Genomic DNA, 16,287 nt, shown 5'->3' with positions numbered 1-16,287 from the left:
TCAGGAACAATAGGCAGTAGGATCCAAATTCCTGCTGCCCTGCTCCAACCACGAGCCCCCTGCTGGTTTGAATGGTCCAACAGCATACTAGCAGAAGAAGTTTGTGTGTATATATAGTTGGCCTGGTTGGCCCAGTTTTGAGTCTTGAGGCAGCCCTATACTATGCTGTATTGTATTCAATAAATGAGCTATGATCACTACCACCTCACCTCATCATTGCATAGAACCCACCATATTATAGAAAAACTGTGGTATATTAACATAACAAATATTCCTGTCCGAACTAGGGGAACGGACAACATAACAGCCAATAGGTTTCAGTATAAAAAGTGTAAAGTTATGTACATTACTCCCTCCCCAAACCTAGCCATTTATACACTGATGGAAACATGAGAGCTACCTAGATTAGAAAACATTCCGTTCATCATGACCAGGCATATTCTGTGTTTAGGAATATTAGGGCTGAGAACAAAACTGCCAACATTGTGGGGCTTTAATTTGTTGTAAGGTTGCATCTGGCACACTGTGTGCAGTTCTAGTTGTCTCACTGGAAAAATTATATTGCAAAATGTGCTGAATAGGGTAGACACAATGATCAAAGGGTTGGCTAAAGCCTTTGGGGATTTATAATTTAAGATATAAGATGTTTAAGGGGAATATGATTTTGTTCTATAAGGACCTGCTAGAACTTTTTCCTCTCCAAGTGCATAATGTTGATATGGGGTGACCCAGTCCAACTAGCAGTAGATTCAGGAAAAACAGAAGGAAAATACTTCTTAACAGAACACATGATTTTCATACGGGATTTATTGTCTTAATACGTACTAATGGGCAGTGACTCAAGACGACTTTAAAAGAAGATTTAACAAATTTATGGAGGTTATCAGTGGCTATTAACGATGATAGCTTAATGGAATCTCCTAAAATCACAGGCAGTATTGCTCTGGATACTAATTGCTTGGGGTGGGAAAATAACAAGCATTAAGGAAATACTGTTGCCGCCATGCCATGCCTGTCTATGGAACCATCTGCCTTGCCTCAGTTGAAAGCAGTCTAAATGGACCCTCGGTCTTTTCTTAAGACTATTTTGGTTATAATAGGAAGCCTGTCTTAGAATCTGAGGAGGACGCACTCATGATTTTATTATATGTCTTGGAAAGAGGTGTGCTCGCCTTCCAATAAGAGTCAATAGCTTCTTCTTTCTGGTCACCCGTTGCCAACTTCATGCCGCCGTCATCCTAAAAGACTACACGTCCCAAGACGCTTCGCGCGACAGAGAGCCCAGTCACGCAGAGCCCCGGCTGGTGAGCCCACCCAGTCGGCGTAGCCTCCACCAATGAGCGGCCAAAAGGGGGGTTAGGTTGTGCGGGGTTTGGGAGGATGGCGGGGTTTCGTTGAGGAGGAGCTTCGGGCGCGTTGGCTCGCGTCGGTGGCCGTCCTGGTCCCTGGCGGGTCTCGCCAGTGCCTGCGAGGGAGCAATGCCGGTCCATTCCCGGGAGAAGAAAGAGAACAACCACGATGAGATGGAGGTGGACTATGGGGAGAACGAGGGCAGCAGCTCCGACGAGGAGGAGTCCGAGAGCTCGTCCGTGTCCGAGGAAGGGGACAGCTCAGGTGCTGCCCGGGTAGAGAGGGAAGGGGCGAAGCGGGCTCTGGGTCGGGTGGTGTGGAGAGTGGTCGGGTGGTGTGCAGCCCAGCCCTGTCTTGCTCTTTTCTGCCAGACCCGTGCGCCGCTTTCTGTTCCCCTGCCAGCATTACCTCCCAGCCCTCATCCTCTGGGTGGGTGACTATGACCAGAAAGTGGGGTGGGAGGGGGGAACATGAGAGAGTCTTTCGATACCCATCCTAAAATATGGCCATATAGACTGCTAAGGAAACTCCTCCTGTCCGCACGGCTTCCCCGCCCCCTTCTGGCTGCCGAGGTCGCCGCCCCCCTTGCTCACATGCTTACTAGGAGAGTAGCGTGCAAAACTCCTTCTGCGTCTGTCATGCTTGGAATAGAGTCACTTCTGGGCTAAGGAGACAGAATGTGCAATCCTCACAGAGTTATTCTAGAGATGTCAGTCCTATGCTGAGTTAAGCCCGTTATTTCAATGGGTTTAGAGTGGAGCTATTGCGTAGGATTGCGCTGATCATAATTCCTTTCCCAAACTTTTTCATGCAAACTGAGGGTAGAGGCAAAGGCAGATTAGCTCCTTTTCTCTTGGGACTTGGTCGGTTATCTCCAGGCAGCCGCCTACCAAAATGTAAATCTGTTGCCTTCAGCACTCTGTCTAGTCAAGAAGGGATCTCTCCCCGCCCCCCTTTATTGCCTATGAAGCAGATTTTTGTGGCTCGCTGTCTGGTTCTATGGAGTGCAAAGATGTGATCCTGCTTTCATGTCCATTCCTATGTATGCTTGGAATGGGCTGCCTTAGGGGGCTGCCACCTTTAAAGGCATTTAGGAGGCACTGCAGGGCTACTCTGTTTGCCAGAGCTTTTAATGGAGTGCAAGCATAATATCTCCCCATAAATTTATTTTTAATAGGGTAGGCTTATAAATGGCTACATAGCTGTTTAACTGGGGTAAGTATTGGCTGCAGGCAGGGAATATTGTAAAGTGCAATAAAGTTGGTTCTGATTTCAGGCTGCCACTGTGTTGATGTATATGAGCCCTTTCTCTCATAGAATAGTAGTTGATTGTATCACTAATTTTCTCTCATAATTGTGCTAGGTTTGCCTTTTATTTTCTCCAATATGTGCTTGGCCGAGTTTCTATTTTACCTTTTGTTTCCCCCAGCCTGAAATATATGAAGTGTTTTGCATTTGCCCTATTGAATGGATTTACCCCTTCTTCCATGTATCTGCGTGACACATTTCTACTCTCTACCCTTCCTTATCACTATCTATCTGTCTGTCTGTCATGTATCTATCATCTCCTTTTTGTGGTGGCAAAATGGAGCACATTGATTGGTTGGGATTGTGCTGCATCAATCATTGGCTCGTCAAGCCATCAATCAAGGTCTGTTGCATTCCATTGGCTGAGGGTGGGGGGGGGAGGGAAACAGCCACAGAAAGCCTTCCCCCAATTGGCTGAGGGCTCCTGAATCTTCCTGGTGAGTGTATAAAAGGAAGACAAGTGAACAGAGACCCTCTGTTTGTTTGGAGCTGCTCTGCTTTCATTTTCCTGTTATTCTTTAGAAGTTGGTTGAAACACAGCAGATGGTTACATTCAGTACTTCTGGTCAGTAAATTGCTCCACTGAGTAAATTGCCTTGATGAGATCACAAAAGTGTGTGCTTGCAAACTGTGTTTATTTGGCTGCTTTGTGTGAGAGAGTATGTGTTCACTTTCATTTAGTGGAAGTGCAGTCAGCTGGTGGGGGATGAGGAAATTAATAGACTGTATTCAAGGGAACAATGTTGTATTTTTGGGGGGAGGAGGGAAAGTCTCCTGGCTGCACCCCCAAAGTTCCCAGGTGTTTTCTGAGTCGGACCTGGCAACCCTACAGCCAAACTTGGTTCTGTCAGTAAAAGGCTGGGGGAGGAGGCCCTTTCCAGAGAAAATTATTTTAGGTAACTCCATGCAGCTGTGTCTTGGATATCTCTTTAGGTATAAGACACAGTGTTATAGTAATATTTCCAGTGATATAGTAAAAAGTCATAAATGGTGTTCCATTAGATCCTCAAGGAAATAATAAGTTTTTGGTATGATTTTAAAATGTTTCAAATACTTTAAAAATGTTTTAAATACTTCATTCATGTATCATTGAAGTGGATGGTGCTACAGTTATTTAGTAAATGTAAGAAATAGAGTCCAGTTCATCTCTTAAAATTATCATATTTAAAGTACATTTAAGTGGAAATATTACATATGGTTCCAGCCCACAATAACTTTGACAACCACTGTGACATGACAGTCAGCACTTCGGGGCAAGATCTGTCAGACCCAGGTTCCTACTGTGGAAGCTGGCTGGGGGGATTTTGAATCAGTCACAGATTTTCAGCCTAACCTACCTCATAGGGTTGTGTGGATAAAAAGGAGGAGAGGAAAATAATGTAAGCTGTTTTGGTCCCCACTGTGGAGAAAGGGGTGGGTGGTGATGGAAAACTGAAGTCAGAGGGGGAGATAAAGGTAGGTTGATGGTTGGCTGGGAAGGAGAGGGGATTGCCAACTCCAGATTGGGAAATTCTTGGTGATTTGAAGGGTGGAGCCTGGAGAGGGTGGGGTTTGAGGAAGTGTGGGAACCCAGACAGGTACAATGCCATAGACTCCACCCCCCCCAAACCAGCCAGTTCCTCCTGGGGAACCATTGTTGCCAGTTTCCGGGTGAGGCCTGGAGATCCCTACAACTGTTCTCCAGATGGTCAGATATCCGTTCCTTTGGAGAAGATGATATACTCTGAGTCATTACACCCTGCTGAGGTCACCCTCCTATGACAACCGGTGTGACGTGGCAGTTGGCATTTCAGAGCTGCCAGACCCAGCTTCTTGGGTGACTGGGTGATTTTGACTGGGTGATTTTGGACCTGTCAGAGTCTGCTCTTTCTCTAGTGGTCACCAGCCAGATGCCTCTGGGAAACTCAAAAGTGAATCATGATGGCCATCTGCTGTAGGTTTCCCTTATTGGTATACTGACTTTGAACACAGAGGTTTCATTTTTAACTATTAATCAAGTTAGAATTCATAGAAGAAAGTCGAATGCTTGTTAAAAGCTATCTAAATTAGTGGGCATTGCCCTATTTTTGTTGCAATGAATTCTATAGGGTACTTACATATTGCATGAACATTATTTTTTGCTTGGAGTCTTGTGGCACCTTAAAGATTTTCCAGTTTCCATCATAAAGTTTCATGGATTAGACTTTCTAATATTTTTTCCCCACACAAAAAAGGGGGAAATAACCGAAACATATAAACCAAACAGATGGAAATCTTCATCATGCCACTGTGGCCACATAGGAGAAAGTAATTTAAAAAGTATGATGGGAGTAAGGTGTTATTATGACAATTATAATTCAAGAAGCTTTTTAAGGTAGATGTTGATAGAATTTAATACACCTGGTGATGTCAGGGGTGTGTGGCATATGCATTTTTCTACAAAATGATCCCTGATTGCAAGTAAGCATGGCGCTTGAGGACTAGTTAGTTCTTAATTGTTATGAAAAACCTGTTTCCCACTGGTTGAGATTAAAGCCCATTTCTTCAGATGCTGTGAGTGTGTCCACTCCAGGTACTCCCTGCTAATATCAACTATACCCTCTTGCTCATTCTCCAGTGTGATGTATGCCATTGTACGTGAACAATGCTCTTCTGCTGTCTTTGCAAAACATACCGCTCAGTCTGTATGCAAAATAAAAAAAATGAACAGAAATCCAACAAAACTGGCAATATTCACAAACCAATGGGAGAGCTTTGCCTTCCTGGACTTTTATATTGCTGAACTGAAAAAGTCATAGTTCTCCCTCAAAAAAGTGTCAGAGTAAAACTCCAGTGTGAAACTTCTCAGCTGGAATTCAAGATGTTTCACATCTTCCACTGCCCTGAGTTCCACAGGGACTTGGTATTTATATCTCCTTCTAGGTGTCAACTCTTAGCAAAACTAAGGAATGTATTTTTCATGATTAGATTTTAATTTTAGATAGTTATGCTTCATTTTGTGCTTCCTGCACTTTGTGACCTTTTCACCCTGTTGTTTGCTGTTTTCATATCATCTCCATAAAAAGATCTGCCTGGTGAGGATCTGCCCACTGCATCTGAAGAAGTGGGCTTCAGTTCATGAATGCTGGAATAACATTTATGAGTCTTCAGAGCGCCAAAAGTCTCCTTCTTTTTGCTGCAACAGGGTAACACAGTTACCCAAACATGGTAATCCTAAAAGGGGTATCTTGAACCTACTTTTGGTCCTAAGAGAATGCAGTTTGCCTCTTCCATCCAGTGTTCATTGTAGCAAGAGTTTAGGGGCACTCTTCCCCCCTGCATATTAAATACTGGGTTTTACTAGTGATGATATCCACTGATGTGGACAGTTGTATTTCTGTCTGCCATATCTCACTCAACTAATCTAGTGCTGATGTTCAGCTGAAGTCAGGTTACCTAGCATCTGATTAAAGGTTGCCTTGTTCTTTATGTGTAGTATGCTTTATAAGTGATGGTATATTAACTAGCCCTAGCCTATAATGATGTATATGCTATGTAGGATTGCTTCCGCATGGAGCTCTTGCTCCATGTCAAACTAGCCCACACACCCTAATCTCAGCGCATATAATCTTGGCTTCCATGTGACATTGTTGTGCTTCAGCCAGTGTTTTGGATTTCCCTTCTCCTCTGGAGACACTCACTTCTGTCTTTTTTTCATCAGATTCAGATGAGGTGATAGAAGTTCTGAATTATTATTTGCAACTAGCAGTAGACTGAATTGGGGCAAACCCCCCCCCCCCAAAAAAAAAAAAAAAGAAAAAGAAAAAAAGATCAGTGTGGATAAGATGAAAATGCTGTTGGTCAGTAATAGAGCTAATTGGGGACTGGAGAATCAGTATATTCTGGATAGAATTGAATGCCCCTTAAAAGTGTAGTTTCACACTTTGAAAGTGTGATTGGACCTGGACCTGCAGATTTAGACATCTTCTCTGTAGTGTGTAGTACCTTCAAACAGCTTTGGCTAGGGTGACAGCAGTGCCCCTTTCTTGGTATATGGGATCTGGACATAGTTATTCTTAGTCTGATCATATCCAGGTTAGATTATCAAAATGTACTTTACTTGGGGCTGCCTCTAAAGACTGCTGAAACACTTCAGCTAGCACAGAACATACTAATTTTATTGCCAGTTATTTGCTGTACAGAGCATATTTCTTTGGTGACAAAACAATTGCAGTGATGACAGTTTGTGCCATTCCGACTTTTGAAACATTTCCCACTTCAAAAAAAATTCTGGGAAAGAGCTGAGATGTATGCAATACTGAAATCCAATGCAATAAATAAATACTTATAAAATAAATACTTATTTTAACAACATAAAATTCATTGTTTTATAACTTAGCCATTAGAGTGTTGGACAAAGATCAGGGAGACCTAAGTGTGAATCCCCACTCTCCCATGACAGCATTGGGTGTGTGCAACACCGTGCACGCTCTTCCCCACATAATCCTGAACAGCTCTTTAAAAGTTCTTTAAAAGCCGGAGCAAGTATTTTTTCTGTAGTGGTCCCATTCTTATGCCCCGCTGAAGGCAGGGGCCGTCTCTTCTCTCATCCAATATCACCAACACAGGAAGTCCTTCTCCTGGTTTGGTTTTAATAATGTTTAATCATGTCAATTTTTGGCTAATGGCTTTTTTGTAAAACACTTTGAGCAACAAAGAAACATGGTATAAAAATACACCAAATAAATGGACACTGCCGGTTATTACATATAAGCTTTTTTCCCTTTATTTTCACATTACAGTGAAACACTTCCTTGTAAGTATGACCTATTGAACAGGATAGGAGTGATGGTGTAAAGGTTGTGGATTGCAATTGTGGGAGGATAGGTTTCTTCAGTGTTTGCTTGGTGGACTAAAATTAGTCAGGGCAGCCGAGGTGAGAAATAGCAGGAGTCTATTTGATTTTATATAGGAAAGCGGGGTGTAATATTATATAAAGTTGGCTACAAATCAAACGTGCTGAGGGTAAACATTATGGGTAAAGGTAGGAATGGGGGAGGCCGGAATTAAGTTGGGGTACAATAAACATATTACAAAGTAACGCACAAGCAACAGCGTTAAAGCCTCCTGCAGGATCATGCTAGGGAAAGGTGGGGGGAGGTATATTCCGTGTCTAAACACGTAGGTAATCCCATCATTCTTTTACCTTTATGTCCTTTTGAACAGTACTTCCTCTACATTAAAATAAAATACATTTCTATGACCGTATCTATTACAGATGCTTAATTTGTCAGCTTCTTGTTTTGTAAGAAATTTACTGATTGGGGGAAAGTAGGCTGTAAAACCATATCTGTATAGAACTGGCGGTATGGGGCATGGTTGGAGTGGGCCGACATATTTATCGGCAGTCATCAAAGAGTCACTATGCTGGGCGATCTGACAGCTGAGACAATGCAGCTGGTGGATAACTACTTGCAACACTATCTGAGCGGTTCGGCGCTGTCTCACAGCCACACGGGCAAGACCCTGCGGACAGTGACTGACAAGCTGGAGAGCCATGAGAAGATGTTCTTTCACTCGATTTGCTGCACAGCAATCTTGCCGGAGCCCGGTAGGGCAGCCGCCCACTTGAGCTGTGTGGCGGCGCAGATGGAATCTTATGGTGGGCTTAACGGGGGCCAAGTAGTGGCGCTGTTTGTGTTCACTGGCACCTTGGCAACTGCACTGGCGGAGTGGGGGGCCCGCGAAGAGATCGGCAGCCTGATAGAGGCATTGGTCATCTTTCTGTCTGTGGAGAAGCATGAGTGGCTGGAGGTGCACGGTGGCTGGAATGGGTTCTACCACAATGGACCCATCGACCCCGATGGAACCTAGAGGCAGACTGGAGCCTTCCATGGCACCACACTGTTTCCCACCGCTACCACCGTGGAAGCAGCGTCAGTGGCCACCCACCTATCCGTACTCTTACCCACCATATCAGTGGTTTCCACCGAAGGTATTTGTGGAGTGGGATCAGCAATCGGAGGCATCCTACATGTCGAGGCTTTCACACCATTCTAGAAGGCCATCGGCATCGATCCCTCCGGAGAGGCGCACCACCCCAGCGGCTGAGACTCATCGGCGGCCATCGGCATCGACCCGTTCACCCATCCGGGAGTCGACGCCGATCCTCTCCGAGCACTCCATGCAGAGGGAGTCTTTCTCGTTGGACTCTGAGAGTGGTACCGACAACCAGGAAAGAGCCTTGGAGCCTTCGCCAGTGTCCCATACGGCCGAGGATCTTCCTATCTCACCATCGGAAGATCTGAAGTCCTATGGCGAACTGGTGAAGAGGATGGCAACCTGAAGAGGATCCACAACCTGTTGTGGATGATAATGTCTTCGACATTATGCAAAGGGACACATCCACAGCAATCGCTTTGCCGGTCACCAAAGTGATTCTGCAGGCAGTCAAGGAGCCCTGGAAGAAACCATCTTCTACGCCGGTGTCATCTAGAAGGCTAGACCACATGTATAGAGTCCAGGAAGTGGGTGCCGAGTTCCTTTTCGCCCACCCGAAACCAAACTCAGTCGTCGTCTCTTCCTCCTCCAAGGCACGTAAGGTCCACTCATCCCCACCTGACAAGGAAGGGAAGAAACTGGACAATATGGGAAGAAAGGTCTACTCTGCAGGGGCCCTAGGAGTAAAGGTATCTAACTATGCTGCTTGCATGGCTAGATACCAATACTCCGTATGGGAACAACTCACCCCTCTCCTCTCTTCCCTGAGTGAAGACAAAAAGGCTGCTGCCAGGAAGCTGCAGAAAGAAGGCTTTGCTGTGGCCAAGCAACAATTGGTTGCAGCAAAGCACATGGTGGATGTGTCTGCGAAGGCACACGTCTGCCATGTGCCTTTGTCGACACTCATGGCTAAGGTCAACAGCCCTGCAGCAAGACACGAGGGCCTTTGTTGAGGACTTGCCCTTTGAAGGGGACGGCCTTTTCAGCACCACCACAGATAGTGCACTGCAGGAGATAGACAAGAGCCTGAAGACCTCCAGGAACTTGAGTGTGCAGGCAACCTCCAAAGCTCCCAAGGCTAAGCAGTGGCACAAATCCTGGGCCAGGAAGACATATCAAAAGTTTTCACCTGAGCAGCAATGGAGACCTCACTCGGCCCAGCCTGATAGTAGGCCTTCATATTCTGGCAACAACAGGAACCGTTATGGCTCCCACAGGCCACTGGCAAATCAAAAGCAGGGCCTTTGACTTTCTCGTGGCACGCGTCATAGTCCCCACTGGTTCTACATCTATCCGCCTCCGCCCTTTCCTACCTGCCTGGGAGTGGATCTCTACAGACAGGTGGGCGCTGTCCATCATAGAAGAGGGCTACAAAATAGAGTTTGTTCAGATTCTGAACCAATCCGTGGTAATCACCACTCCCCCTTCCCCACCTTTGCTGGTGGAGGTGAACAACCTCCTACAGAAACAAGCCATAGAGAGGGTTCAGATGGAGGCCAGGATGGGAGGTTTTTACTCTCGTTACTTTCTGGTCCCCAAGCGGGACAGGGGCTTTAGACCAATTATGGATCTTCGGAATCTGAACGAATTTATTCTGTGCCAGAAGTTCAGAATGTCCACTCTGCAAACAATCCTGCCCCTCATCAATCAAGGGGACTGGATGGCGACCCTGGACCTCAAGGATGCCTACTTTCATGTCAGCATCCATCTGGTGTTCAGGCGTTCCCTTCAGTTTGCAGTGGGTTCCCAACACTTCCAGTTCAAGGCTCTTCTGTTCGGCCTGTTGACTGCACCTCGGGTGTTTACGAAGATGATGAGCGTTGTGGCTGCCCATCTCTGTCTCCAGGGAGTTGTCTTCTTTCCATACATCAACGACTGGCTCCTTGTGGTGAAATCGAGGGAAAGTTTGTCAACTCACATTGCCATCACTCTACGTCTTCTCGACACCTTGGGGTTGCAGGTCAATTTGGAGAAATCTCACCTTACTCCGTCAAGGACAGTGCAGTTCGTAGGGGCTTTGCTGGATACGAGCCTGCATTGCGCATTCCTGCCTCCGCAGAGAGCGAGGGACATTATCTGTCTGGTACAACTTCTACAGAGGCGAAAGTGGGGCACAGCGCAGCAGCTGCTGGGGCTGATGGCGGCGACGACAAGCGTGCTACTTTTAGCGAAACTGAGGATGAGAGGCCTACAGTTGTGGTTTCTTCGCCACTTTCGTCCACTCAGTGACTCACCTCGAAAGAGGTTCGTCATCCCATCCATGACTCTTCAGACGCTACAGTGGTGGGAGTCGGAGAACAACATCTGTCAGGGAGCTCCCTTTCATCTCCTGCCTCCCACTGTGACTATCACAACAGATGCTTCCTTGTGAAGTTGGGGGGCCCACATGGAAGGTCTGTGTTTGGGGGGCCCTTGGCCGCCAAAACTGACACAGTGCCACATAAATTACCTAGAACTGCTGGTGGTTCATTTTGCCCTATGCTCTTTCTGCCCCTTGGTGGCAGGGAAGATTGTAGCATTACTCACGGACAATACCACTGCCCTGTGCTAGCTACATCAACAGGCAGGGAGGGACAGTTTCTCGCCGGCTCTGTGCATTGGCGATGGACCTCTGGTCGGAGTGTCTACAATACGACATCTTTGTGAACGCTGCACATCTTTCAGGGGTCCTCAACATACAGGCAGACTCCCTCAGCAGGGGTGGGGCTTCCCCACACGAGTGGGAACTGCAGTGGCGTTTTCTGAAGCCTGTATTCCAGCTTTGGGGGTACCCACAGCTGGATGTCTTCGCTACGGCTGAGAACAAGAAATGCCCCATGTTCTGTTCCAGAGGGAGAGCAGATCCAGCGTCACTGGGAGATGGTCTCCTGCTTCCTTGGGAGGGTCGGTTCCTCTACATGTTTCCGCCTCTGCCGTTGTTGATGAAGGTGGTCAACAAGATAGCAAGAGAGAGACCATGCTGCATCCTGGTGACTCCCTGGTGGCCTCACCAGAACTGGTTCTTGATCCTGCTCTAACTGTCGAGGGGGGTCTTCTACCAGTTTCTGGCAGAACCGGAACTTCTATCAGCTCAGGGCGGTCACGTACTCCATCACAACGTGCCCCACCTGAAGCTGACAGCGTGGCTCATCGACCCTTGGGGTTCTCTGACAGAGTCCAGCAAGTCCTCATGAACAGTAGAAAACCTTCCACCCGCGCTTCCTATGACAGGAAGTGGCGGAAATTCACTCAGTTTGTAGTTGACCCTTCAGTCTCACCTAGGAGGGTGGGGTTGTCAGTAATTTTTGATTTTTTGTTATCCCTAGTGGATGCTGGCCTTGTTTTTTCCTCCATTAAGGTGTATTTGGCAGCAATATCTGCTTTTTATGATCCAGTGGAGGGATATTCTGTTTTTGCGCACCCTCATTCCAAAAAGTTTTTGAGGGGTTTGTTTAGGCTGCATCCACCATCAAGATCACCCCCGCAGTTGTGGGACTTAGCTTTAGTGCTGGACAAACTAACTCGTCGCCCCTTTGAGCCGATGGCCACGTGCTCTTTGCAGCTCCTATAATGGAAAACTGCATTTTTAGTTGCTATCACATCAGCACGTCGTATAGGGGAGCTCACGGCGATGCGTTGTGATTATCCTTATCTTGTTTTTTGGGAGGCTGGAGTTTCTTTAGCTCCGGACATTACTTTTCTTCCTAAGGTGGTCTCCCAGTTCCACCTCAACTTAGAGGTTTGGTTGCCCACTTTTTCCCCTACACTTTCCTTGGATGAGGAACGTAGATTGCATGCTTTGGACGTAAAGCGTGCTCTGTTGTTTTATTTGAACCGTTCAAAGAGTTTTCATAAGGACAAGCAGCTTTTTGTTTCATATGCTGCTCCCAAGTTAGGTTCCAGGATTTCGTCTCAGAGACTCTTAAAATGGCTCACTGAGACTATTAAACTCTGTTATTTGTTGGCAAAGAAGCCGTTACCTGGGCCTATTCGTGGACACTCCACAAGAGCGATGGCTACGTCAGTGGTGTTCCTGAAAGGCATGTCCCTGACTGATGTCTGCAAGGCTCCACCTGGTCTTCTCCGCATGCCTTCATGAAGTACTACGCGCTGGACGTGCATGCTCAGCAGAGGACTCGGTTGGGAACTGCGGTGCTGCAAGCTGTTTCTTCCAGTTGACCGTCTTCCCACCTCCAGGTATGTCTTGCTTGCTAATCTCCCATGAGTGTGAAGCACAGAGACCACGAAGAAGATAGACAGGTTGCTTACCTGTAACTGTAGATCTTCGAGTGGTCATCTGTGCATTCACACTACCCGCCCTCCTTCCCCACTGCTGACAGTCTCCCTCCAGTAGGGGCTTCCAGCGGTCAGGAAGGAATTGACGGGATCCTTGCGCTGGCACCGGTGAGCATGCATACTGGGACGCCTGTGCATGCCCATTGGCGCCGAGCGCAGAAAAATCCCGGGCTTTTCAGATACCGATTCGGGGATCGGCACAGGCGCTCTATCCCATGAGTGTGAATGCACAGATGACCACTCGAAGATCTACAGTTACAGGTAAGCAACCTGTCTTTCTCCAGTCTGGCAACCTCCCTGAGTGCTTGCAGAGAACAAGAGGCAGTCTTCATAATCGTCTGAGAACAGGCTGCTGAAATGCTAGAAAAATAGGATTTAATGTTGGAAAAGCGTGAATAAGAAACTATAGGTTTTTGCAATTAATAATTAATGGGGCAGTGTTATTAGAATGGATGGCAGAACTAGTCATGCTTGTTTTGCAACACTTCCCCCCCACACAGATAGACACTGAAAAACCTTTAACACCCCCAACATACTTTTCCCCCCAAAGCACAGCTTTTGCACAGATGCCCGGCATTAGAGTTGCCAACCTCTGAGTTGGGGATCTCCTAGAATTACAAGGCACCTGTTTTTGAAAAGCTTACCCATTGCAAACACAAACCAGTGCAAAAATAGCTACCATTTTACACACACAACAGCATCCTCTCAACAAGTAACTGTGGGGGCTGGCAAACCAAGGATCTAGGATTCATGCAAAACTCTATGGCATTACTGAGTCCCCAGACAGTTGTATCGACACGCAACCTGATGTTAAAGGGATATGTTACTGGTATAAGGTTAGCTGTGTTCAGTTTAAAGCCATCATTTTATCCATTGGGTATGTCTCCTCTCCAAACTATGTCAGCTTTGAACAGTTGCTTCTCCACAATTCTCTAAATAACATCTGTGTTGCTAAACATGCTTTCCCCAAACAATATGAAGCAGGCTACACCAAAAGCATAGGCTGACCCCTCTTTTTCCCCCACATAGAAAACATCTGGCATTTGTTGGTTGGGTGGATCCCTAGCCTCCCATCAGGGACAGTTGCCTCAGTCCCCCATAGGAAACAGCCGGTATTCATTTTGTGTGTGTGTGTGTGTGGGAGGGCAGCTGTCACTTTGGTATGCGGCTTGATGATTATAGGGTACCCCTATCTACTACTGGTATGCCTAGGGTTGCCAACTCCTGGTTGGAGATTTGGGGGATGGAACCTGAAGGGGTGGAGTTCAGGGGTGGGGAGAGTCTTCAGTGGGCTATAATGCCATAGAGTCCAGCTTTGAAAGCAGCCATTTTCTCCAGGTGAACTTATCTCTGTTGCCTGGAGATCATTTGTAAGATCTCCAGCCACCACCTGGAGGTTGGCAATCCTATGTATGCCTGCCACTTTCTGTCATAGTCCTATTCTAGGATGAAGTTTAGAAGTCTCCCCTCCTTTGGGGGAAGAGATCAGAATGCTGACTCTGACTTTACAGCAGAGCAGCTGAAAGGTTGTGTTCTGATCTTCCCTTAACAGTTGTGTGAGTCCTAATGAAGTTGGGTGATACCACAGGGCAGCCCACTTAGCTCCAGTCAGGATCCATTATGAGCCCTGTAATTGGTTGAGTTGTGCACTCCTGCTCTAAGTGCCTCTTACAGCTGACCTTGTACATATTTTACCCTATGCTGTTTTATAAAGTGTTTGTTTTTGTTTTTATAGACTTTAAAAATAGATTTAAAAGTAAGCTGCCCCAATAACTTTTTGGTTGAAGAATGGGGGCATCAATGCTTTAAATAACCCAAGGCAACAGCACAGCAAGGGCATGGCTGGTAGGCTTGACTATGGTGAAGCCAGGCCAGAGGCCTCTGATCCTTGAGTACCAGAAGCTCTCACTGCCTATGTGACTTGTGGTGCAGTTCTGACCTGTTTTTTTTTTTTAAATCTAAACTTCATCTGTTACCTTTGGGTCAGGTAATAGTGCTACTATCTCCAAGAGTTGAAAGTGGAGGAATTACTTTTTCTGTTAACTTGTTCAAAGCTATTCTTTTAAAGGCCTGTGATTGTTTTAATTCAAGATGCCTGGATTTTCTGAATACAACGCAGATACTCTATCACTAAGTCATAGCCCCTCCCCAAATTATTAAGTTTCTTGCATCTTTGTAAACTGCATGTCCTGTGTGTGGATGTACCGTGCACCAAAGTAGAGAAAGGGACAGAATGGGGTGGATGAGGGGGTTCTTGCCAGTGGAAAAGGCTTCTGAAGTATGCTGGAAGATCCTACCTTTAAAAAACCCTTCTTTTTTGCCCTGATGCTTTTCTTCTTTGAGAGTCAGATAATCCCCCATGAGAATTCATGGAAGAGAGACAATCCCTTTCTAACTCAAACTTCTTCCCATCTCAACATCTACTGTACCTTTGTTCTCCTTGTGGCTGCTCCTTATTTACTTTTTCAAAAATGTTGATTGTGATCTTGGGTGACTCTCTGGTGAGGGAGTTGTCCTTCATGTGTTGCTTCATTTCTTGTAGGGGTACTCATCCTCTCCCCTTTTTAAAATTTTTCTGCAAGCCTGAGGATAGTCACACAAAATCTTGGTATTTTAAAAGTTACGTATTCTCTTTTTTAAAAATAAGATTATCTTCAAACCTTGGGTCACCCAAACCCTGAGCTCTGTGAATTCAGAGAAGGGTGGTATATAAATCTAAATTATAAATAAATAAATACATTTGTAGAAACATCTCCCCATTCTGTATCAGGCCCTATTGTGTGGATTTTTTCATCTGTGCTCTGAAGCCATGTTAAGAATTAGATAGAAAGGTTTTTAAAAAGTAGGAGCACACTACATCAGAGTCGCTTTCACTAGTATATTTCACTAGTATCATAGCACTAGTATATTTCATTAATTTTATTAATTTTAGAATTTTAATCAGAATTTTAATTAAACTGTCAATGTAGTTATATTTAATATTTGTATGACCAATGTATGAAACTATGCTGTTAGCCGCCCTGAGCCTGCTCCGGCGGGGAGGACGGAATACAAATAAAAATTGTTGTTGTTGTTGTTTCACACATGCTGAATAATGCACTTTTAATGCACTTTAGCAATTGTTTGCATATGGATTTTTCATTTCACACAGTAAATTCCACTTGCAAAGTACATTGAAAGTGCATTATTCAGTATGTGTGAAAGCGGCTTCAGGTTAAGAACTTTGATGAATCTGCACTTTTATTATGCATCCCAGATTGTATCACACTTCCTCTTCCCAATATATTCAAATAGTTCTACATTATAACATACAACTCATCTAGAATATGAGTCCAGTGGCATCTTTAAGGCTAACAAAATTTTATTCACTGTATGAGCTTTTGTATGCATGCACAC

At 45.6% G+C, this 16,287-nt stretch overlaps 1 protein-coding gene across 1 annotated transcript in view; it reads left to right on the top strand.

Moving 5' to 3' along the window:
* Window positions 1-1,280: 1,280 nt before the first annotated feature.
* BRMS1L (BRMS1 like transcriptional repressor) overlaps window positions 1,281-16,287 on the top strand; it is a 35,815-nt gene continuing 20,808 nt past the window's right edge. Inside the window, exon 1 of the mRNA XM_060261872.1 lies at window positions 1,281-1,614. Coding sequence (XP_060117855.1) covers window positions 1,479-1,614 — 136 coding nt within the window. The 5' untranslated portion in view covers window positions 1,281-1,478. The remainder of the gene's footprint in view (window positions 1,615-16,287) is intronic.

Source organism: Heteronotia binoei, chromosome 21 (genome assembly GCF_032191835.1).
Source record: "Heteronotia binoei isolate CCM8104 ecotype False Entrance Well chromosome 21, APGP_CSIRO_Hbin_v1, whole genome shotgun sequence".
Classification (NCBI taxonomy): domain Eukaryota; kingdom Metazoa; phylum Chordata; class Lepidosauria; order Squamata; family Gekkonidae; genus Heteronotia; species Heteronotia binoei.
The sequence above is the reverse complement of the archived record's forward strand: the minus strand, read 5'-3'. Positions and strand labels throughout refer to the sequence as shown.